Source organism: Cydia splendana, chromosome 6 (assembly GCF_910591565.1).
Source record: "Cydia splendana chromosome 6, ilCydSple1.2, whole genome shotgun sequence".
Classification (NCBI taxonomy): Eukaryota; Metazoa; Arthropoda; class Insecta; order Lepidoptera; family Tortricidae; genus Cydia; species Cydia splendana.
The window spans coordinates 15,684,735-15,709,790 of record NC_085965.1 but is presented as its reverse complement, the minus strand read 5'-3'; the positions used below and the strand labels follow the sequence as shown (position 1 = coordinate 15,709,790).

The following is a 25,056-nucleotide window of genomic DNA, read 5'->3' as shown; positions in this document are numbered from 1 at the left end:
AGATTTTTTATGGTGATAGAAAAATAAGGGTTTTTACCCCTTTTTCCTACACGTATATCTTCGTATTTTGCCATATACCGTAAACTGTCATTTTATCAATTAATAACCAAGTATCTCAATCAAAAATATAAAAGTATGGATAATTCATGCATTCTGACTGACATATTAAAATGGAAAAATAATTTATACTCGTGTATTACGTGTATATTTTAATATTTACGGGTTTCGTCTCGGTTTCGTCATTATACTCGACATAATAGCAAGTCTAGGCAATATCATACCAGTATTCCCTTAAATAGGTAGGTACCTAAATTACATTTAGTGACACATTTCCCCAAGCTACTCTCACCAAGTTATTTCGAACTTTGGCTGAGTCACTCACTTTGTTTACTTATATCGGCGAATCTGACTCATATCGTCTGCTCTCAATAACAAGTATACACAGTCTTTAAGAGAAATAAGGAAAGTAATTACGGCTACTGGATTTCGTGCAAGTCACGGAACATCTTAATATGTAATTGTGATTTCTTCTGAATAAGTGGGTTGTGTTTCAAAAGATCTCTATATACTTGTTTGTTTTTTGTTAAAGTTTGTTTTAATATATTAAGTCGCTATATATAATATATCTTGCCACTAAAAAGTTAACTTAAAAGAAATGGAAATGTAGTTAATAGCTCGAACAATCACGTATCTATATCTATATGTAGGTACCTATATTAAAGCTAATATTACTTACTCACGCAACTGAGATAAATTACATAATAATGCAAATATTACTCCACAATTCGCAAAAAAATATCTACATATTTTATATTATAAGCATAAGAAAATACTCATATTCTTTTGTCACTCAAGCAATAATAGAAATGTTGAATAACTAGGTATACACACAAAAAACCAATGCAACGTATGGTAATAGCTTCATCATCTTATTACGAAATTAATTACACTGAAACGCTTTAATTGAGCAGCATAATCGAAAGGTATAATAATATCATCGTTATTACCCGTTTGAAGCAATCAAGCTGCAATTATAATCGTAAAAGCTTCAGTTACTGCAGGTGCAATAGATAAATTATTAGTTTTATAGCTAAAAGGGCAAAGAAAGACCGGTCATTGTGGCACTCTTTTGGGGGCCTAGGGAGGCCTATGTCCAGTAGTGGACGTCCTCTGGCTGATATGCTGACGATGAATACTTATTACACTACACAATTGATTAGAATAATCTTTCCTTCCTAAATAATTACTTAAAATCGATCACTAAAGTAGTTAGACACTTAGAAAAGCTTTGCTGGTTTCTAACGGCGCGATTCGGGAAATGATTTAGAGGTTCACTAGATATGAAGTAAAGATATGTGACGTTCCACGGCAAAAGGTACCTAATGGCGGCTGACGCTTACGCTATTATTAACGCCGCTCCAATATTCAGCCGGGGCAATGGTACCTTTTGCCGTGGAACGTCACATATCTTTACTATTTCGTATCTAGTGAATATCTAATTCATTTCCCGAATCGCGCCTTAATTCACTTCATAAGTACGAGTATTAGTATAAAATTACAAAAGGCAGTAGTTTTTGTAGGTGCCTAATTTTTTTTTAAACCTCATTTTTATCGTAATTTGCAAGCGCCGCCATGCTGCATCGTATAGGCTATATATTAAAACCATTTCCTGTGAGTCAGGCGGATTAGTATTCTGCAAGGGGTAAAAAATGTATTTCCGGTGGCAAGATGACATGAGTTATGGCGGACAAAAAGTTGATGATTATGCCATGGAGTTGCAACTTTTTGTTGTATTGACATTTTAATCTATCGATACAAGTACACACTAGAAAAGCGATGCGACACGTGAACATTCGATGTGCATCGTGCTTGGTACTTGGTACAAACACGCGATACTACTACAGCACGCTTGTAATTTTATCTAGTTTCAATAGTTTTTTGCGCTTTGACAAGAGGCGTCAGCGAGAAGAAATACACTATAAAATGTGCAAGTGTCATCGAGTCGGGTGTTCATTATGTGAGTCTGATCATAGGAAATTTATGAAATTGCTGCATGCAACATAGGTTCATACTTAAGACTAATATCATCTCACGTTAGGTACCGTGTTTGTTTCCAGCTTTAACTGGATTTTTCCCCAGAACTTTATAAAAGATGGAGGATTTAATCAATAATTGTGATATGACTGATATGAGCTATAAGATTGAGCCAATAAAAGAACAATTTTAAGTATATATATCTACAGAAGAATTTTATGCGAGTAACGTCAAGACAGATAATGAAATCGGGGCCATTTATTTGCTTTGATCATTCTTATAATTTATAATACCTACATACTCATATCATATATTATCATCTACCAAGGAACAAGATACGAGATTAGATACAAAGACTAACCTGATCTGGAACTTGCTGCCCGCCTCTTTTTCTTCAGAGTCGCAGGTGACGTTTCCGAATGAATCCACGGCCAAGTATTTGTCCAAGTGTGACCGAAGATATATCATGCCTGAAAACAAACATATTATATTAATGTACAAATCAACTGAAATTATTTTGAGAAATCTTCTCAGTGTAAGTATAATAAATCAGATTTGACACAGGGACAACAAACAAGGAATTCCTCACGGTCTTGATGGACATTATGACAAGAGCTCAGAATTCAAATTTGTTGGCAATACTACTACGGGTACGGAAGGTCGATCTGATGACGATAAGGTACATGAGGATTTGAGGAATCCACGGAACTCCTCTAACATGTAATCTATATGCATATTGCATACATATAATCCATGGCATACATAGGTAACATAGGTAACATATAATCTTTATAACTTTCGTATCATCACAAAAAGTTTCCGTGGTTTGAATTTTCCTTGCAAGTTAGTTAATAATTTAGAATCATATGTTTTAATTAAGAAGTTATAGCTCAAGTCATAAAATAATACATAGAAAACTAGAGTATAACTTTCGAAACTATCTGTAATCAAAATCATATCACGACCGTTAAAATCTAATTCCAATTGAGATTAACGATGCAACGTAGAGATTAATGTATCGCAAATTATACCCAAGATATACATATAAAGGTACATTTGCAATTGTATCATAATTGCAGCCACCCGACTGTCGCTCTTAATGGCTTGTCTTAAGATATCTATCATAAATCATCCTATTTTATAGAATACGAGTACAATCTACATTACGACCATGAGAAGTTTTAGATGAAGCTATCTTGCCGTTTCCAATTTAAGTAATAACTTTATTAGAGACACGCGGAGCTTCAACAATTTATTAGTGATATAATATAATAAATAATAATTGAGAAACGTACCTACCTACATATTCATTTTCTACTGCGTGTGCCCGTTAAGGTTGTTTTATGTCGGCATACATAGTCTTTATTTAATGCTCTAGTAATCTACTTCAGGGCTCTCCAAACCCCGGCCCGCGAAGCGTTCCAATCCGGCCCGCCGACAGCGGTCCAATCCGGCCCGCGGTGTTCAGCCCTAACACGCAGCAACCAGATACACCCCCCCCCCCATGTCTGTCACTGAAAATAAAGACTCCAGTGCCATTCATTTCTAAGGAAAGAAAATTATCTTTGTTTTTCTCTGTCTATGTGACCCTAATAGTGCCATTTGGTGGTCCATCTGGTTTTTGTCAACACGTATATACTTAAATTAGATCTGGCCAGCGTAAATGACACAGAAAATAACATTCGTCGGGCCCCATAAAACACCTGACGTCCCCCGTATTGATTTTTGGTCCCCTCAGCTGTGAGACCTTGACGAGGGTCGCTCGCACCCTATCGGTAAATGACGGGGCGTTTCGAGAGCCATTGGAAATTGGAGTTCGAATTTGGATATGTGGTACAGGTGAAGCTTTAGTTTAGACGTAAAAAGCCAATATTGAATCTATGCTTGATGTGGAAATTATATCACAAAGTATAAAAGTACAGGCTTGAAATAACACTTTATATTTTTTTTGTCTGAATCAAGCTCTATAGCGGCCTCTCTATCCATTTCATACATGGAAAAATCGTACTGTAATTTGAATGGAATCAATCAAAATATGATGGGTATATGTATATGTATGTAATTTGTTTTGTTTAAAAATGGAATGATAGAAAAAAATATCATTTCAATTTATGTATTTCATTTTGTATTATTTATTAGGACCCTGGGACGCTAGAGGTTAAAAACAGATAATTATATCGTCGGGTTAAATATTTTTAAGGTCTCCGTTTCAGCTTGGGCAAATATGCTTTCGTATTTCCAGATGTTCTAAACTCCTCATTTCTGCAAGGAAGACGATCGAAAACAGTCGTGAAAACCCTCTAGTAACACGATCGAGATAACTGCAGTTATGTGTCAGCTATCAAGATAAACATTGTCCGATTATACGAATATCTCGCATTATCAGCACTCAAACATTCGTTTCGTTTTCAAATGTCGCCTACATATTTGCATAATAAACAAATACAATAAGTACATTATGTACTCAAAATAAACCGTGTTTTAAAACTTTTCATGTTTGTTTTGCTTACGAGTAGAAATTGTTTACCTACAACACATGTCAAAGCGAGACGCAGGCAAAACACATAAATACCTACGCTTATTACATAAGTTATTGTGCCAAATAAATTCAATTATTTCTTGACCATAGTCACCATAGTAATAACTTTACTGCAATTGACTACCTACCTGACCTACCAACATAATTTTCATGAAATACAACATTTAATTTATCGGACGTATTTTCTAGCTGTTTAGGTAAGCCAGTTTAAGTTAATAGGCTTAAAAACTATTATGTTTAAAATGAAATAAAACACGTATTTATAATTTAAACTTATCCCCGATCGCCGCAAGCGCAGTTCATAACCATAGATTATTAAACACGCACGTCCAACGTATTACAACATTACTACAGGTTTGCAATTAGATTCATACAAATGTAAGTAGCAATTTCAATAATGCCTTAATGACCTAGGTGTTAGTGCAATTGATGCTCATTTGTAGTAAAAGAGCGAAGTTGTGCATACCGGATTTTATTTCTGCCTTTTATTAATTACATTACATCCCTTAGAGTCCTTAGACTTTGTAACGCTTAAAGAAGAAGGTACAACTTTATCCAGTATCATAATAAAATACAATACTCGATAGGTACAAGATACGCGTCTACTTGTAGCAATTCTTTGTATAAGTTTGGATCTAAATAATTAAAACAAGATCTGCACACAACTAATATTCAAAATGTCTGCATGCTGGTACCTATAAGACCAGTTTAAATCTCTTTCACAATGACGTCAATTTCCATTACATACAAAAAACCTTCTAGGAAACGTTATTATTTATCATGCTACTTCAGCCAACCTCAGTACTTTTTGTACCGAGACAGACTGAGCAAGACACGTAGGTTTCCATGAAAAAAAAACGATGGAAAATAATTATGCACTACATCACGGAATGTGATTAAACCAAATACAAACATATGCATTCACACCCGCCACCTCCCATAAGTTACCCCACGGGCCACGTGCCCAAATGAAGGGTGCATGGAGGGCCCGTTTTTGCCTCAATTAGTGCGGCTGATGTGCGCTACCAGTACTTTTACGTCAATTTATCGTCAAGATTCAATTAAAAATACAGCGCCAATTTGCATTTTTATCGATTGAATTAATCGGAGTTTTATTGCATACCTAATTCCCAGCCCGATCGCGTATTTTGAGAGCAATATGAGACGACATGTTAGGAAATATCGCATAGCCAAAATTGGAACCGGTAGAATAGCTAGTTACTTATTGATAAGACAAAACTGGCCTTCATTCAAAAAACCATTCAAAATGAAAAAGTATATAGATATTCACTGATTGGCTTTCCCTGCGGCAAGGTTGATATTTTATATTCCATAGATTGTTGCAATTCATGTTATTATTATTTTTTTACTTTTACACATATTTAATACCTTTCAAATACAATAGTTTTCGATCCTTTGCCGACTAAGTAGTAGGTTCATTAAATTGATCTAACTTTTTGGCGAACCGCGAGTTCTCAGTTCGGGGCGAACTACTAGTTTAAATCAAACTTACTAAACATTTTAACCATGAGATAACGGAGATGATACACGCGTCTTGGGTGAGAGGCCATTGTGTGCGTGCAGCCAAGTATCTTTCAAACGGATAAACTAATTTCATCGCTGTTTTCTGTGATCCTAGCTAACATTTTGAGGTAATGATTAAAATGGCAAATAGATCTGGATCAAGGTATCAATGAAATCAAATAAGAAAATCTATTAGTGGGAACACTAAACTTTTAGGGAATACTAAACGTTTAAGTAAAGAATAGGTGCGCAGATAATGTTCATAAAATCAGTTAAATATGGAAAACCATTTATTTTCGAGAACTCAATACAAGATGTGTTTCAACTGAGGGGAATCTCTGTGGTGAGGTTCATTTAAAAGCTAGTTTGTATTGTATCTTTATGGTGATATTATTTTCACGCTGTTTGGATTATGGTGATATTATTTTCACGCTGTTGCATTTTAAGTCTCTTAATGAATTGTTCGAAATGTATCTCTACCCCATTTCCGTGGAAATATGGCCTGATTGAATATCGTGATGCTACTGATGCTGAACTTGTTCATTCACAACAATGATCTATGTGCGTGTTATTGAAAGAGTTGAGTTGAGTTGCCTGTCAGTATCCAAAAGTTATGGAGGAACTTACTTTGGTCAGGTAGGCCGAGCAATGAGCTTAGATACCTCAGATTGTTGTATTCTGTCCGCAGATGTATGCAGTGATGCATACAATGTCAGGATGCCGTGGTGGTGCAGATGATCTGCGCTCTACAGTCTCTTTTGGGAGAAGAAGATCTCATCTTCGCTCTAGTCTACCAGTGAAAATCATAAAGGGGGATGGATAACGTACGGAGGGACCCGTACAATGTCAGGTTGGCCGTGTCGGAGAATGGCTGAAATGTGCCATCTATCGCCTTCAAGAGGCGTTTTGTCATGCAAACCTTGACAAATAGAGCAAACTAGGGTGTTACGTACACTTGAGTGGCGTTCGACGCAGTTCCGCCAAGACGTCATAGAGTGCGCTCTTAAAACAATTGAAGTCCAGAACAATTGAAGTTATGCTGTCAATCAATCTTCAGAAGGAGCACGATGAGAACGAACGGGGGAAGATGACGTCTGTGGCGGCTCCTGGGTCTAATCCACTGGTTTGCTTAAGATAAGAAACGTAACGCGTGCTGTGATTTGTAATGAGTCTTGTGCAGTAAAGATTGTGAGTTGAACATCGTATTTCATTGAAGGCCCTCGTCATCCACGATTGAAGGTTCTGATGTGCTGCCGATAGTATGATACGCCCACAATTCCCGACATATATATTCATGTTATTAATTTTAAAGCTGAAGATTTCGACGGTGACATAACGGTACACGTTGTTATATGGTCCACCTGCAGCCTTTATGCTGGCGACGATTCAAGATTCAACACTACATACATACAAGAATTACAAGATGTCAACTTACTGTCATTGGCATTCCCCGAGGCAGGTTCCAAGGTCCATATTTGTTTCTTCTTTAAACTGGTGCCGTTGGCGTTGATCTTGAAGCCGAAGGTCTCGGCGGTGAGGTACCGATACCGGCTGTTGATGAGGCCGATGGTCCACCAGCCTTTCTGCTGGTTCTGGGTGAGTATGTCGCCGGCGCCATTCACCTCGCCGTTGGCGTGACCGTTCAAACCGTTCATGGTGTCTGGGGACAAAAAAAATGTAAATTTAATAAAGCAAATCTTCAGTTCGTTCAACGCCGCGTTTTGTATAAAACAACCGCGCGCTTAATGACCTCATTACCATTCATTTCGCAAATTGTCGAAAATAAATCAGTAGCTAGAATGATTGACACAATCTCCGGTCCGCTGCTCAAAACTATTATGATTTCGAACAAAATGCCAAGAAAAAACAGTAAAAAACAAACATTCGAGACAGAACAAAGGCACTGGAAGCTATTCAAGTTTGCGGTTCATTTCGCAAAACTTGAGAGATTTTTAATGTCTTCAGTTGAAACCATAAAGCTGAGAATGAAATAACGTTTTTAGAGTTATAAATAGTGAAAAATTACAGCTAAAATGTTTCTTTATGTGTCTATGTCAAAAATATTAAGCACAACTATGGGGATATGATAAGTTAACACTGTAAGCTTTCAGTAGATAGGTACTAGGTACTGCAATGTGCACTCAGTCATTGAAAGAAAACTCTCCTGTAACAACTATTTTGTAATCTAATGGAAACCAATATCCAACTAACTCTGTTGCTACTCGTATCTTAGTTCCTAATATTCGTAAACTTTTGATTTTGTGATATTCAGGAACGCTACATTTCTTGGCTTCCTTTAAGCTTCAGAAACCAGTCGAATGCATGAAAGTACGTTTATTAGGGTCACGTAGGTCACCGTCTACCCGTCTAGTGGGCTAGACGTCGCTATTGGTCATAATGGCGGCTACTTCCTAGTCTTACGAGTTATAGCCGGACCAGTTTGTAAGCCTAGATCAGATATGGCTTGGATTATAACGCTAGAATGCTCAACAAGAAATGTGACACATGGTTCTAACTAGACTACACCAAACTAGGTAATCAAAATCGTGTAATAAACACGGAAACTAAAAATCGAACACTTCATAGTTATTAAAGAAAGTACAATTAAAACAATCACAGTTTTGTGATTATTTTACACAATAGGTACTAACTATTTTCACTGCTCTTGCCCCGACTAGAACTACCTATCTGCAAAATCAGGTACAGACGGTACAGTCCGATGTTACGTTGTTATGTTCTAGCTTTTCTTTCATTAGCACTTTAACTTAGGGCCTGGGCCTACCACTAAACCCCGCTTTCGTCTATTTGCTCTCCCTCGTATACTGAAGAGTAGGGATTGCAATCCGGTCCGGCGGATCCGGTAATCCGGCCGGATCCGGCACTTTTTAGGAGCTACCGGATCCGGTTGAAATCACCGGATCCGGACCGGATCCGGGAAAATATAAAAAAAGACCGCACGCAGCACCCACTGCGTGTTTTAAGTGAGAAAAAGGCAACGGATAGAAGAAAGAAGTTAAACAGAATAAAGAACGAATGAAAAAATCCAAATTTAGTAAAATAAGAAGATATTTAATATGACGATGATTGAGAACAGAAGAGGATTTCCTCTTCTTTCATGTTAGTGGCACGAATCGGCACGATACGACAATTACTTAAATAATTAGAAGTAAACATTATTAAAGGATGGAGATGCCATGGAAGGCATTTGTAACGACCGGTCTGGCCTAGTGAGTAGTGACCATTCAGTGACCCTGCCTATGAACTATGAAGCCAATGGTCCTGGGTTTGAATACCGGTAAGGGCATTTATTTGTGTGATGAACACAGATATTTGTTCCTGAGTTATGAGTGTTTTCCACGTATATAAGCATGTATTTATCAATATACTATACGTATAAATATCGTCGCCAAGTAGTACTATGTACCTAGAGCTAGCTAGTACCCATATTACAAGCTTTGCTTGGTTTGGGGCTACGAGTAGGTCGATCTGTATAAAATTGTCCCCAAATATTTATTCATGAATTATTTATTTATTTGTGATTTAGGCTATAAAACTATTTTCACGGATAAAAAATGAAAGCAAGATAATATTGGAACGCATTTCATACAATTTTGGTTAAAAGTAAAATATCTTGTTACTAGAATGGATGTCGGCGTTACAAATAATTCCATCAAAGAACAGTTAAGTACAAAAACTTGTCGTTTCAAGGAGTTCCATCCCATAATTATCCCATTAACAGGCTTTGGAATGTAATCAAATTTATATTTTTATTGTAAACGTATAAATTTGAGCAGAATGTGAATGATTAAATATAATAAAATGAATAAATGACTTAGATTTCATATTTTATTTTTAAATTGAGATTTACTATGTGACATTTTTTAATACTTAGTTTTATTTTATTGTTAAAAAGTTATTTCTTATTAACTTCAAATTGTTGTTTTATGAATACATTTGTTGTAAAAATACCCTTTGTTTCTCATATAACGCATAAAACTTGAAAAATATGCCATTTAATTAACTTTAATATCCTTATACCTAACCGGATCCGGTCCGGCCGGATCCGGCCGGATTGAGGCCAAAATCCGGCCGGATCCGGCCGGATTGAAAATCAATCCGGTTTGCAATCCCTACTGAAGAGTGATAGAGGCAAATAACGAAATTTCGATTTTCGTGGTGCGCCCTCTGAACTCTAGTCTTTGTTGATATTCTACTACCTATAGTATAGTACCATGGTATAATAATATACTCCGCCTGGTACTCTCTTCCCGTCTTTTCTAGGTCACCTAACTGACACAAGCCTATTACGTCATCATGCGACAGCGCTATATGATAATATGCGATAGCGCTATATATAGCGGCCATGTTATTGTGACGTAGGCCTGTGTCACTCTGGGAAGAGAAGACCATGTTTTATTAGACTATGTATAGTACCATGTGTATGTGGTAGGAAAACATCAGATCCTGGATGCGTGAAAACGATCCGCCACGGGCCAGGTCGTCACGGCGCGCGCCCAAGGCCCCACCACTGGGTCACCGGCTCCGCCTACCATTGTAAGGTTAATGTGTGATGTCACATTACACCATCACATCTCTATATTCGCAAAGCATTTAGGACTCTTTAATAGGTAGGTATAATTTGTACCTATAGATTCGCAAGAACTAGTCATGATCGGGCTTATATGCGTTTGTCTGCAATAGCTATAATTTAATGATTATTTCTTTACTGCACCGTTGGAACTGCGCCTAATAAGTAATAATTATGCTGAATTGCTAATGTAAGTATTATGTTGATACTCGTGTTAGCTTAGTTCGTAAATACTAATTGTCGAGGACTTTCACCAAAACAGATATATTTTTGAGAACGTCGTAAAATGACAATTCTAATTAAAGATAACAAACCAAAGTTTAAAACTATTGATATTTTCCTTTCCTTTACCAATATTTCCGTGGCTGAAGTTAGGACACATTTCATCAAAACAACGTTGAACAACGTGATGCGATGCGACTAAAATAACCTCAATCTTTCATTGTTGAAGGCAGCAATCTATTTTACAAAATAGGCAATTGCGGCATAACAATGCTTGGGAGGGGCAGGGAGTGTCTAGGGCACGGGGCAGGGCATTAGGCTTTACAGCTTAATCGGCGTGCCTACAATAGCCATCATTAAGAAGAAAATTAACCGAGTAAGTAGGTACCTACTCGTATTAAATGTTGGTGCTGGTTGTCTGAGCTCAAGCTGTATTGTGTAGGTATTATCCTGCTACAGTTTTGTTCACTCATTCACTGGGATGTTTAACTTTCTTTACATACGGAATAAGATCCTACTCTTTCATTTAAAAACAATAGAAACATAACTAATGCCGATAGTTTATAAATGAACTTAGTTAATAACACAGTTTAAAACAAAGTTAAGGGAAGGAAATAATTAAAACAAATCAAATAAAGTTACAGGGAAACTAATATTGTTGACGCACTCTATCTATATGGGCATATATGGGATAGGTAAATGTTGCAACCCAGCAATGATGTGTAGGAAATAAGTATACCCATGGTACACTTGGTAACGTAGTGATCATTAATAGCAAATGTTTACATAGTCGTACTCATTTATATGTTGACAAAAAACCACACACACATATCACACACAATCCTGAGAAACTGTATGAAAATGAAATACTTTCGAACTTAGGTCTGAAGTCAACAAATTATATCTGCAGAGTAAGTAGATAGGAATACTGTTAGACTGGCAGTTTTGGGCAGGGACGTTTCTTTACTCATTAGCACATATCAGTCACTTGCTAATAAGCGAGTCAGTCCTCGGAAGAGATACATCTCGAAATGTTATCCCGAAACATAAAAAAGACTATATAAAGTAGAGCAAAAGACATTCATCTTTATAGCCTTCTTGAGCTTACCGTGGGACTTAGTCAATTTGTGTAAGAATGTCCCTATAATATTTATTTGTTTATTATAAATGTTGAAGTGTATTTGTGAGTAGGTATGTATTTGGGAGAGCGACTATTTATTATGCAGGGCATGATTGTGGCTATCTGGTTGTACATATATCCCTAATACAGGAAAATAATATTTTACTTTAATTTACTGAATAATAGTTACTTATTGTTTTGTTATTATTAGGTATATACTCGTACAGGCTATAGTCATATGCTGCGACCCAGTTATCGCAGGATATCGATGTACCCACATCATCGCCGGTAGTCGATGATATCAATGTTGTACTTTTTTCATACATAACAATTGTGTTGACGATATCGATTGTGTATATTATATTACAATATTTACAATGCGCAAAGGTACGTTACACAAACAGCAACTCACTTAAGTAAGATGGATTCATCCACACGATAAAGATCGAAACGAGAATAGTACCTCGTTAAATAACCATGGTACAGTTGCTATTTAAAAATATCCGTACATACATTGTCCGCCTTAGCAAAGGTAACCAACCAGCGTATATGTAATGTAAGTATTACAGCATACAAAATTCTAATTCATTCATGGCTTCACGCATGACTGCACTTATCTGCGTCAATAAAAAATAGCATACGAACGAATTCGTTTCGCTCGTCCTCACATGACCAGTCACAATATCTTCATGCCGCACTATATAACCTCCATGAGTTACATGGTATCATAAACATATGTAAATAAGTATATAAGAATTCGAAAACACCCTTTTTTTCTTTGTGCATATACTTTTAGGTAACGCACGATAAGACCAGGCCCTGCAAATCGGCCCTGCAGCTTTCGAGGAGAAATCAGGAAACATACATACAAAAATAAAAATCCCGACGAATTTAAGAACCTCTTGAAATCAGATTCCGAAACTTTGTTAAAAAACCTGTACTTTTATTGGTCATTTATTGTATATCTATGAAAACGTATAAGGACATATATAATAAGATTAATAAGCAAAAAAAGGCTATACTCGATTCCTCTTAACTTAACAGCACTTGCTTTAAAATCACCATAATGAATGATATTACTTTACAACCACATAAATTGCTATATCAACGTAACAAACCAGTGTATTCATACAGTTTAGTCTATGCTGTAGTTATTTCTAGAGTTAAACCAAGAAAAGTCTGCAGTGATTTTGACAGCACACTCAGTGCCAGTGTTATTTATACGTCATAATTTCATAGAAGTTTGACGTTTAAAATAACACCTTGTATACCTACACATGTTTGTTATTTATAAATTATAAGTACCTATAAGAAATCAGGTGATAAAATAGTTATGTCTAGACACTTAAAAAATCTTCACGCCTAGCCGACTCTGCAGTTGCCGGACTACATATTTCATCGACAATATACGTGTGATGTACATGGAGAATGTAGACCACATGTGGACAGTATCAAAATAATTCGGATTGCGTGAATAGCGTAGATATTTTGCAGCTGACTGCCATATTAATAATAGAGCACCTATTACACAGTTAAAACCACTCATGTGCAAAACATAGCACTTTTTTATTATGAATAATGTAGGTGTAATAAGTACTCCGTGGGGGCAGACCGCGGCGGGGGGTCAACGGCCGATTCCCGCGTTTCGCATACTATCATAAAGTGATGTTTATGCAATTCGAAAGACACATAAAATATTTATATTAAGCTCTAAAATTGAAAGGCTTAATTTGGAAAGTTGATCGTACATATTATTACCGATGACACAGAAATATTATGGTGAGAAATTTCACAAGGTTAGTATCGGCATGTTCGGTTGGCTGACAGAAATTACGTACGCTGGTGATACTGTAAGCACATATCTGTATTACCTCTCCTCCTTTTCTCGTATACTTAGTTAAGGTTATATGACTTGGGTGAGTTTGAGTTATACATGAATGGTCAAAAGCTAAACATTAGGCTCTATCTCTCCTGTCAGTAACTTCCGGCCACAAGTACATTTTGTTAGGAGAATGAATGTTTAATTTTAATAAAAACCGGGCAAGTGCGAGTCGGACTCGCGCACGAAGGGTTCCGTACCATAATGAAAAAAAAAAAACGAAAAAAAAATGCAAAAAAAACGGTCACCCATCCAAGTACTGACCACGCCCGACGTTGCTTAACTGGTCAAAAATCACGTTTGTTTTGTTGTATGGGAGCCCCATTTAAATCTTTATTTTATTCTGTTTTTAGTATTTGTTGTTATAGCGGCAACAGAAATACATCATCTGTGAAAATTTCAACTGTCTAGCTATCACGGTTCGTGAGATACAGCCTGGTGACAGACAGACGGACGGACAGCGAAGTCTTAGTAATAGGGTCCCGTTTTACCTTTTGGGTACGGAACCCTAAAAATCAGAGGCAAATCAAATAAAATGTTTTTGATCACTAGCGGTCAAAGGCGACAAAAAGCTGAAGCCAATAGCTTGATAAGCGTGGCAAAGCTCTATAAATACCCTTATCACGCGAACTAAGGGTCACCGACCCGCCCATAAAGCTTAGTAAACAATAACCAAGGCGTTGACTGGCTGGGAGTCGGATTTGAGTAAACAAAATAAGCTTTTCACACCTGTTAATGTTTATATACACACATGGTAAACAAATCACCTGTACCAGCATGTGTGGTAAGATGCAGATGTTCAGTAAGTATGACTAACCTAGCCTACGAGCGGTGACATCGTGTTCTTTGTTAAAACTATGAGACTTGTTATCCGTCCCTTTAAAGCCCGTCACAGACGGAGCGATAATATATCGGCAGATACCGACAGATATATTTGAGTAGCACCACACACGCAAAGGATACCAAAATAGATATCGCTCTCTGTCTAGCACCTGCATTGTGAGAGAGACGAAATATTAGGAGCCAAAATATATGGTAATATACCGAGCTATAACTTCTTAATCCTAAGATGCCTTATAGATATTGCGATAAGATATCGTAAGATATGTGTGGACTCTGTCAAATAGTACGTAAAAGATATCGTAAGATGCCGTATCCTACGGTATATGCCGATATATTATCGCTCCGTCTGTGACGGGCTTAATTGTGTCTAGTGTAAGTGACCCTAAACACGTACCTAATTTGATTTGGCTATGGTATCTGCTCTTATCTTCTGTTGTGTTTGGTAATTGGCACTGTGAAAAGTAAAGAAAAGCTACAAAGCTTTGCCATAAATGTGCATAAAGTGCGGTAACCCACGTGTGGGTGGGCGGTCGAGCGAGACCAGATTCCAGGCTCCTTACTCCGTACAAGGCAAGGTCGCGGGCGATAACCTCTCCTCAACTTATAAAAGGTTCTGAAAACGTTAAACCACCTTAATGGTCCTTATTAGACCCCAACATATATGGATAATTCTTTGCGCAATTTTTTAACAGTGTGATATTTAAGTTGCATTGAGACACTTGAGATTGATATACTTAGACAGTCCAGCAGTTTTTAATGCCTTCTTCTGACCCTTCAGAAATCTTAATTTACTTGTTTGAATAATCGTCATCGTAAGGACCAAATACAACTATACACAGGTAATAATAAAGAAGATCACGATCGTAAATCACTATTATACATACTAGAAAAGTACCTACACCCAGTTAAATTTTACACACATCTCAAGCAATAAGCAAAATGGCTAGTTAAATAAAATCCTCCATAACTTAAGAGATAACTGGTTCTAAACCTATGCTTAACTTGGTAAGAAATTATAATTAAGTTAACCAAAAGGTAGCTTATTTACGATTACTTACTTCTGTGCGAGGCTTAAATAATGGTTAAGAGGATAATATGATTAAAGTACGGTAAATGTTATCCTGGATATCCTAATAGTTGTCTGCTATAATAAAATAAAGGAAAAATAAATAAAATGATGTTTGTATACCAATTACTCACCCTAAGTGCATTCTGTAATAAAATAAGGAAAAACATCCCATTAGTCTTATTTACATTATAAGGAGGAAAAATTAACAATTATTTAAAAAATCTTCCGCGTTTGTGTATAAAATCAACTGCATTCTAACCGGGCAGTCGGCCTGCAGTTGGTAACATACACGATGAAGCTGGTACCCACACTACCGACCTACCGACCGGCCGTTTATTCGATAATCGATCTTTGGCTTGTAGATTAGACTCCAACTCCACCATTCAGTAACGAGGACCCTCATTGCTTCTAATTAAAAACTAGGAAATAGCCTAGTCCCACAATCCAGCAAAGTAATCAAAATTCGCGACATAAATAACTGTAGTTCGCAATTTCGGTATCGATACCGCATTATCTAAAACCGGTTTGTACCAGCTGTAAAGTTTACTAACAAACCGTCAGATGGGCGACTTTTTGTACGGAACAGGTTTGGGCAAAGGACGGAAGCCAGACGAAAACGTAATCATGTGTACATAAATGCATTTACATGGTTAAATTTTATGATAAATTTATAATTTATAGCAAAACTTTTAATATTTCCAAAAAAAAACTGGCTACGAAGTAATTTTCAAGTCAAAGTAATTCAATCGGCTTCACGCCTGCGAATTCTGCGAAAGCAGTACAGAAGGATGGCGGGATGGTTTTTCTTATAAGTAGGTATTCATTTTACGAGTAATCAAATAACAAGTATTAAAGAGGTCGACAACATTTTAAGTTTTTATCGCACTTCATCTTCAAATAGGTACAAAAACGAAATTTTGATTAAGTCTTCAACTCTTCATACTATACTTCACTTTCTACAAAAAAAGTTAGCAGTCACGCAACGTAAATAAAATATGAAGCTCGCCTGATGCAAAAAGTGATTGAATAGGTACCGAACAGTCATGGCCGTAACTGTTAATTTTGAAAGAGCGAACAGTTAGCCGATACAGACAATATGGGAAGTGGGGCGCTGCGCCGGCGTCGCGTGGCCTGCAGCCTGCATCTAACTTTACTATCTGATCTGCATGAGGCTTGTTTAGTTGTTTATTGTTAACTGTAGCTAGTTTGTGGCAACACTTACAATTTGAGAAGACTTAGGATGTCTCCATAGAAAAGCAGAAGCCTTTGTACAAGAAGAAAAGCGATGGCTCGATGTCGTGAAAGCAGATATGAGCGTAAACGGGCTCACACGAGACGACGCCCAGGATCGCGCAAAGTGGAGGAAAGCAAGTAGGAAAGCGGACCCTGGCTTAGGCCGGGATAACGCTAGGTAGAAGAAAAGCAGAAGCAAACCGGTCTTACATTTTCTTTATATGATTTGAGGTAGATACGAGTCTGCTAAAGTTAAAATTATTTTAAATGGGTCACTCACGTATTATTAAGTCGAATGTCGAATAATAACATGTTTTGATCCAATTTACGAGGATCCGATCCTCTTCACGGAGCAACGACTCCCCAGTGAAGCGCCCTCGACCAGTGAAGGCGAGTCGTTGCTCCGTGAAGAGGATCCTTTGCTGAAGTTAAATCCTAATAAAAACATGCTATTCAGTGACCCTTAATAGACATCTAACAACCGATTCAGATCATACAGATGCAGAATACTCAGTTTAGGATTAATAATTTAATTAATTAATTACAGAATCCGGCGTTTATGACTAACGATTTTGAAATGCCATGTACAATTGTACACACATCTAAACATACAAACATATTTGTGTATTGATTTAACCCAGGTGCCCATGTGGCGATTTAACCCTGCAGTCAAACTGTGTAAACAGTTTCGCAGGGAACTGAATTAGATCGTAAGATTATTTCTTGTATTAATAATAGTTATGTGTATTAATAATAGTTATGTGTATAAATAATTATGTGGCGAAATTGCTATTATTTCAAACTCTGCTTTCATCGGTCTACTTTTTCTTATATTAGGAAGCTATATTTTGGATAAGATAATCTAAAAACTAACCTATATTTAGTTCCATTTATAATCATATGTATGAGGATAATGAATGACGGCGAAATAAGCCCGTTAGAGGTGAACGGCCGCGAGCCATTTATCTCACCTCGGTAAAACGGAGCCGCATTAAGGAATAACTCTGAAATATGATCTGCGGCTGTATCATGGTCGCATTTTTATCACTTGTCATTTCATGCGTCACTTTCGCACTTACATACTTGTTAGAACGTGACAGGCATGATGGCAGATGATAATTCGAGCATGATACTGCCACAGCTCGTGTTCCTTGTACATTTTTTTGAGACAATGCTGTTTGTTAACCGACTTCCACATCTCAAAGGAGGTTATCAATTCAGTTGTATGTTTTTTTTTTAATATTTGTTACTCCGTATCTCCGTCATTACTGGACCGATTTTGAAAATTCTTTTTACGATTGTATGTATATGCATACAGATTGGTCCCGTTTTTGTCAAAACCCAGTTCTGATGATGGGATTCATGAGGAATCGAGGGAACTCCTCAAATCTTAAAGGCATACATATAGTGATTTTTGGGTTTTTATCAACAAATCAAGCATATACATCCAGAAAAGTGACATTTGATGAAGTGGAACTGCTGATGATGATCAGAACGGAACTCTTCAACGACGCATAGTTCACGTTTGGCGATTTGTCCTCTTAGTTATGTTTGTTAAGCAAGTTAAGTTTTTAAGCCACATTTTTGTCAAGCTCGAGTTCTGATGAAGGGATACATGAGGAATCGAGGGAACTCCTCAAATCTTAAAGGCATGCGTATAGAGATTTTTGTATTTACATCAGAAAATCAAGCATTTTCATTAAAAACTGTCGCATTTGATGAAGTGGAACTGCTGATGATGATCAGAACAGAACTCTTCAACCACGCATAGTTCACGTTTGGCGATTTTTCCTCTTCGTTATGTTTGTTAAGCAAATTAAGTTTTTAAGCCACATTTTTGTCAAGCTCGAGTTCTGATGATGGGATCCATAAGGAATCGAGGGAACTCCTCAAATATTAAAGGCATACGTATAGATTTTTTTGTATTTTCATCATAAAATCAAGCATTTACATTAAAAACTGTGGCATTTGATGAAGTGGAACTGCTGATGATGACCAGAACAGAACCCGGACTCGGACCCGGACCTTGACCCGGACTCGGACACGGACTCGGACCCGGACTCGGACCCGGACCTTGGCCCAGACTCGGACCCGGACCTTGACCCGGACTCGGACCCGGACTCTGACCTTGACCCGGACTCGGACCCAGACTCGGACCCAGACCTTGACCCGGACTCGGACCCAGACTCGGACCCAGGCTCGGACCCGGACCCGGACCTTGACCCGGAAAACCACTATGATACCTTAACTAAATAAACCACTATGATTACCTACCATAAAATGTAGGTATAAAGTATGATGATGCCAATCTTACTAGCCCCTCCCGCTCAAACCCCCGTACACCGTACCGCATGCGCCGTTAAGTGGGTTTGATTAGGTTCGAACTGCGATCCTCACAGAACCGAACTGCTATCAGAGAAGTGGGTTAGGTTAGGCTAGAACTACGACCCTTACGAAAGCGAAATGCTAGTAGACAAGTGGGTGGTTTTACCTCCTTTTCTACATAGTGCACAATCTACAATAATCTTTCACCGGCCCCCATAGAAGTTGGTTTTTTTTTCTTAAAAATTATTGCTAATACATTTAATTTAAGTACCTAATTGGATTTATTCCTGGAAAATCTTCTTCGGGAGAATTCGATAAACGGTAACTGGTTAAGAATTATTTGAGAGAAATTTTACAACGCATTTAGGTATACGTTTAAGTTTATGTTAGGTAAGTCAGCCAACATACTGTTCCCATACATACTTCCAATGATAAACGTACAGAAGAGGCGTGACGTCGAACAAAGAGACTAGAAATACGAAAGCTATATTTTTAATAAATTAGTATTTAATTCAGTAACTAGGTAAGTACCTAAAGAGCTGTTTTCAACATTTTTATCTGATTCAGTCTTTTTTGTTCACTTTAATGTATACATTAAATTTAAATGAATGCTAATCTAAATATTACACACTCTGTTATCTCAAAATCTCTGTATAAATTACCCAAAATTTCACATGGCAAAGATGCCGGATTAGAGAATTCATTTGTCTTTTTAGTACATTAAACCGTGGAAGAGTGAGAGGTACGAGGTTTTTTGACCAGATAACTAAGTTAGCCAAGTCAGCGGCGCATGACGGGCCTGTTGCTTATTATATCGCAGGCGAGCATCTCTGGCCAACTATTTGGTAGGTACTTACCTATAAGTGTGATTCGATTATACAAAGGTGTTATGTTATGTTATGCACTGCCAGCTATAAGAGATTGTCGAGTCGAATGGATTAAGATAAATATGAGAATCTCAGCTATCGGAATATGGTGAGGCATTTGACTGTTTGGAAATTATAAATATCTGACAGAACAGAAATCCCTGCTTGAGCCCTGACTAGATGTATCAATGTTTCTCAGAGTTCAAGTCAGTTCGTAGATGCTGATCTACAGAAACAGCGTCTACGTCGATTCTAGGGAGTGTAAGCGAGTGGACGCTGGATTCCTTTGGTACTACCACCGTGAATACGGTAAGATGAGGAGGAAATTAAGAATTCCCGGCGGGTTACAAATGTTACAAGGTTTATAAAGGAGTCCTCGCGAAGGGTACTGGCGACCAGATCTTCATATAATGCCAGGCTTTTAATCTCCTAAATAGAAAATTTTTCAGTATGATGTTTTGCTGAGGTACAGCAATGTTGGTCCAACTGAGTCAAAAGCTCCCGAGTGATAATTAAGAATTACAGCAACGCAGTCGCGTCTGTGGCAGACCGGAACGGCTGCGCGGGCGCGGAAAAAACGGACGTACACGGAAAATTGTTTTACGGACAAATGGGTTTATTGGTCTCGAAGAATGCTCGTAATTGGAGCTGGCGAGCTTGTTCGCGCCAAGTCCCATTCCGAAAGGAGAAAGATTAATTTATAGCGCATCTCTTAAGTGAATTATGGTCAGTAAAGTTGTTCACAGTATTTGATTTTTTTAACTTAAACAATACCAAACGCATCTGCGAAGTAGGTAATTAATCCGTTTTACAAGAACTATCCTAGATTCTTGATGTAGCTTTTAAGTCATAGTCATAGCACATCTTTAGAAAACTCCGCCACCAAGTGGGTGTTTAACCCTTGTTTAAACACTTTAAACTATTAAAAAAAAAAAAAGTTTTTATACAACTGTTATGTCAGACGATCACTTTTATCGCTGTAAGGATAGTTTATCATCAAAACACATATTTTGACAACAGACTGATCCCATTAATTAAAAGGAATCAAATGTACCCTAATTGCTAGACAACAAATCTCGACAAGCGGCCATTAAAGATTATACCAAATGGCTACAGTTGGTTGTTGTCAAATTAATGAGACAAGGATGTTAGAAGCGATGGAGTTTCCGTATATTTTTACCACGAAATATATTTTGAAATCTTCCCCTGTTTCAAGATAGGATTTAAAGGGTATTGTTGAATTTAAAACCTATAAAATAACTCGTTGCTTGGGTAAGACAAACTCAAAACGATGTTTCTCATGTTTCCTTTATAGTTTTCGATCAGTGTTATTTAAACTAACTCGGAATACAAGTCTACGTGTACGAGCATTTTAGGTGAGGGGCTCTTTGTGTTTCTTAACTTGTACTTGTACACCAGATTGTAAAACAATAGTAATTGTCACCCTTCGACGACTCTAGAACGGAACTCTTAAACAGTTTGTTAAAGTTTGTACAGAAAACGCAGACAAAGCATTGTACCTATTTGAAACGACCACATCTTATAGGTTAACCCTCATACATCGATGTTTTATACATTCTGTGAGCTATTTCCGTCGACAAGAGGCGTGTGGCCGTTCGCCCGCGATAAGTATTCCCATGCTGAGGATCTTAGCATTTATGATAAAGAGTCTATTATGGCTTGGTTTAAGTGTATTGGAACCGGGGTTTTTTCTATAGTCAATGTCTTGTTGGAATAGGTCGGGGTGATAGTGGGATGGCAGATAAAGGATACTATTTTTAGTGCGGTTTTGTGATTTTAGCAGTCGTTAATGTCGTTATGCATAAACAGAATGCGCTTTACTTGAAGAATTGTAGCTATTAGTAGATAACGTGTATTAAACCATGATGAATATTGTTAGCAACCTTAGATTACTGGGGCGGTTTTCTAAGGTCTGTGGGTATAGGTAGTGAATTTAAAGGTCAATACATTTTTGCAGGAATAATATAATGGACGAATTTTTTCTCACACCAAATGAAACACCGTGCATACATACCTATGCGTAATTTACAGTAGCAATAACAAACCTATCAAGCAATCAACTTAACTTTCTAGAACACTCGATAAAAGCCATGTAAATTGGAAGCATAATAATTATAGTTTGGAATATAAATCACTTCAAAATTCTAACAAGCCATAACTTAACAGAAACACATTAAGTGAATTAAATGGCTGTTCAATAAAAATACTCTCTCAACGCAGCTGTAGCCCAAATTGGATTAAAAATAAGAGAGTCAACGCCCTCTACTTGGGCCCTGCATTCAGCCATGTTCGAATGGCGTCTGCGACCTTGACACTCAGCCATGTTCCGTTCCATATTTAAAACGCGACAAAAATATGGTTATGATGGCTATATGTATATGTGAAAGATAAAAAAAGCTTGTTGAGACGGGCAGATATCGAAGTGATCCCAAAACATAATCTATATAGATCAGATCAAATTTATACGAAATAATATATGTATGGAATCGGTGGAGTAATTTAATAAATACCCAGATAATTTAGACGATCCTAACACAATTGGAGCAAAATCTTAAAAAATAATAACTCCACCCATTGTAAATCTAGCAAATATATTTCTCAGTTTAACCATGTCAACGAGATGGTATCCCAAAAAGGAAAACCGCGCAATAATCCCGTCGCGACTGCACTGGTACTCACGTTCTAAAATTAAACACTAGCGCCAATCAGTGTTGCCAGCTGCACTCTTTGTTTCCTTTTTCGTAAACGCGTATATGGCAATCGATGTAATCAGCCAGGTTTGCAATGCCATATTTATCTAACTAGAGGTTCCTTAGGGACTATTGGACTACAACTGGATTTTACAAGCTTTTACTTATAACTTATAAGTAAAATCTTATACGTATTAAGTCAAAGTTTTACTTGACTGCTTAGAGTCGGAGCGTGCTTAAAGGGGCCCACTGATTAACAGTCCGCCGGACGGTATCGGCCTGTCAGTTAGAACAAAATTTTGACAGTTCCGAACAACTGACAGGCCGATACCGTCCGGCGGACTGTTAATCAGTGGGCCCCTTAAATAGTACATTACTACAGAGGCCGGGACGAAAGGGGTTGCCGGCCGAAGACATATAGATAGGTCTGAGCGCGGGCAACCCCATTTCCCGCCGAGGTATGTATAGTGCTTTTCTCAAACATGCAATGAAATAAATAAAATAAAAAATCCACGAAACCCAAGTATTATTTATAGAAAAAACTAAAAGTAAAGTACACCCAAAATATAACCAACACGTACCTATATCATTATCACGCGTATGTTTTACACGAGTCGTGTATTTTTACTACCCGTATATTTTCATGTATCTTTGATTTTTTTGCCTTGTATCCGTCTGACTGTCGTTTTCGTCACATAAATTTACATAGTCTTTCATGTTGATATCATGTTTCACATACATCGTTGCTTTATGCATGGAGTAAATAAGTATAATTTCCACAGTGTCGACGAATTTGTAGTTACATTCATTTAAAATATGCCACAAAACTGTTTCTAATAAACTGTAAGCCATTTTTCTTAGTTTCTCAAATAATAAAATTGCCATAAGCAACCATATACATACTTCGTCTTTGACTTGGCGGCAGAGGCAGCAAGTTATTAAAATCAATTCTGCTTACACTGCCAATTCCAACACCTACGATTACAATTAATATTAATTTCATTATTTCGTCGGAACTCGTATTAAAGTACGACGCACCATAAATCCAATAAAACAGAATGAATATTTTTCAACTTTACCTCCATTACCTCCATAACAATTTAAAAAATATAACTACGCGTGTTTGAGTAGACCTTTTTACCGCTAACGTTTAGATGAAATATTTTAAATCTTTTTATTTGTGTAGTTAAATTTATAATTTAAAATTATAAAATTATAGAATGTATTATTTATTAAGTTCATGTTGATTTTATACAAATAAAACTGCAAATTATAGCAAACATTGTTTTTTGTTTTTTTTTTATAGGCGTAGTGGCAGAGTGTCATTACGAACCATAAAGCAAATACCGCCTCTAGTTTTTTTTAATGGATGAATGCCACGATGCTGTGTCACAAATATCTGTGAAATGAAAATTAAAAAAGAGGACTTTGCCGGCCTTTTGTCCTAGCCGCACCTGAAACGTCATACTCAGTGTTGCCAGGGCTCTGGAGTCATAAGTTACGTTTCGTTTCCCTAAAAGTCACGTTTTTGCTGCTCAAGTCACATTTTTATATTATTGTATTGTATGGGTAGGTAAATCGATTTTGTTAGAAGAAATTCAGAAAATAATATATTTCACAAAAAATCTACTAACCTTATATGATTTTTCCTCAAAAGGAAAAAACGGAACCCTTATAGGATCACTCGTGCGTCTGTTTGTCTGTCTGTCCGTCCGTCTGTCACAGCCTATTTTCAAAGAAACTACTGGACTAATTAAGCTGAAATTTGGTACACATATGTAAATTAGTGACCCAAAGACGGACATGTAAGTCATGTAACGTAAACAAATGAATTTTAAGCATGGGGGCTACTTTTGGGGATCAATGAGAAAGTTAAAAAATTAAGATTGTCAATAACCCAAGCAAATTAGAAAAATCTGCGGAAATAATTCGTGTAGTTTTGAAAATTGGTACAGGTATACCTTGTGGTGTCCAGATAAACATACTAAAAGTCCTCGAGGGTAGGGGGTGTGCTGAGGGTGCAGGGAGGGTTAAAGGTACCTATTTCATATTTTTGCTCATATCTCGAATATATGTACAAATAGCATTATAATTACTTCGGAC

General features: G+C 37.1%; 1 protein-coding gene across 1 annotated transcript in view; it reads right to left on the bottom strand.

The window, feature by feature from the left end:
- Positions 1–25,056, bottom strand: part of LOC134791690 (protein singed) — an 83,227-nt gene that overhangs the window by 46,876 nt on the left and 11,295 nt on the right. Inside the window, exons 2-3 of the mRNA XM_063762791.1 lie at positions 7,533–7,757; positions 2,396–2,504 (exon numbers count right to left, since the gene is read on the bottom strand). Coding sequence (XP_063618861.1) covers positions 2,396–2,504; positions 7,533–7,752 — 329 coding nt within the window. The 5' untranslated portion in view covers positions 7,753–7,757. The remainder of the gene's footprint in view (positions 1–2,395; positions 2,505–7,532; positions 7,758–25,056) is intronic.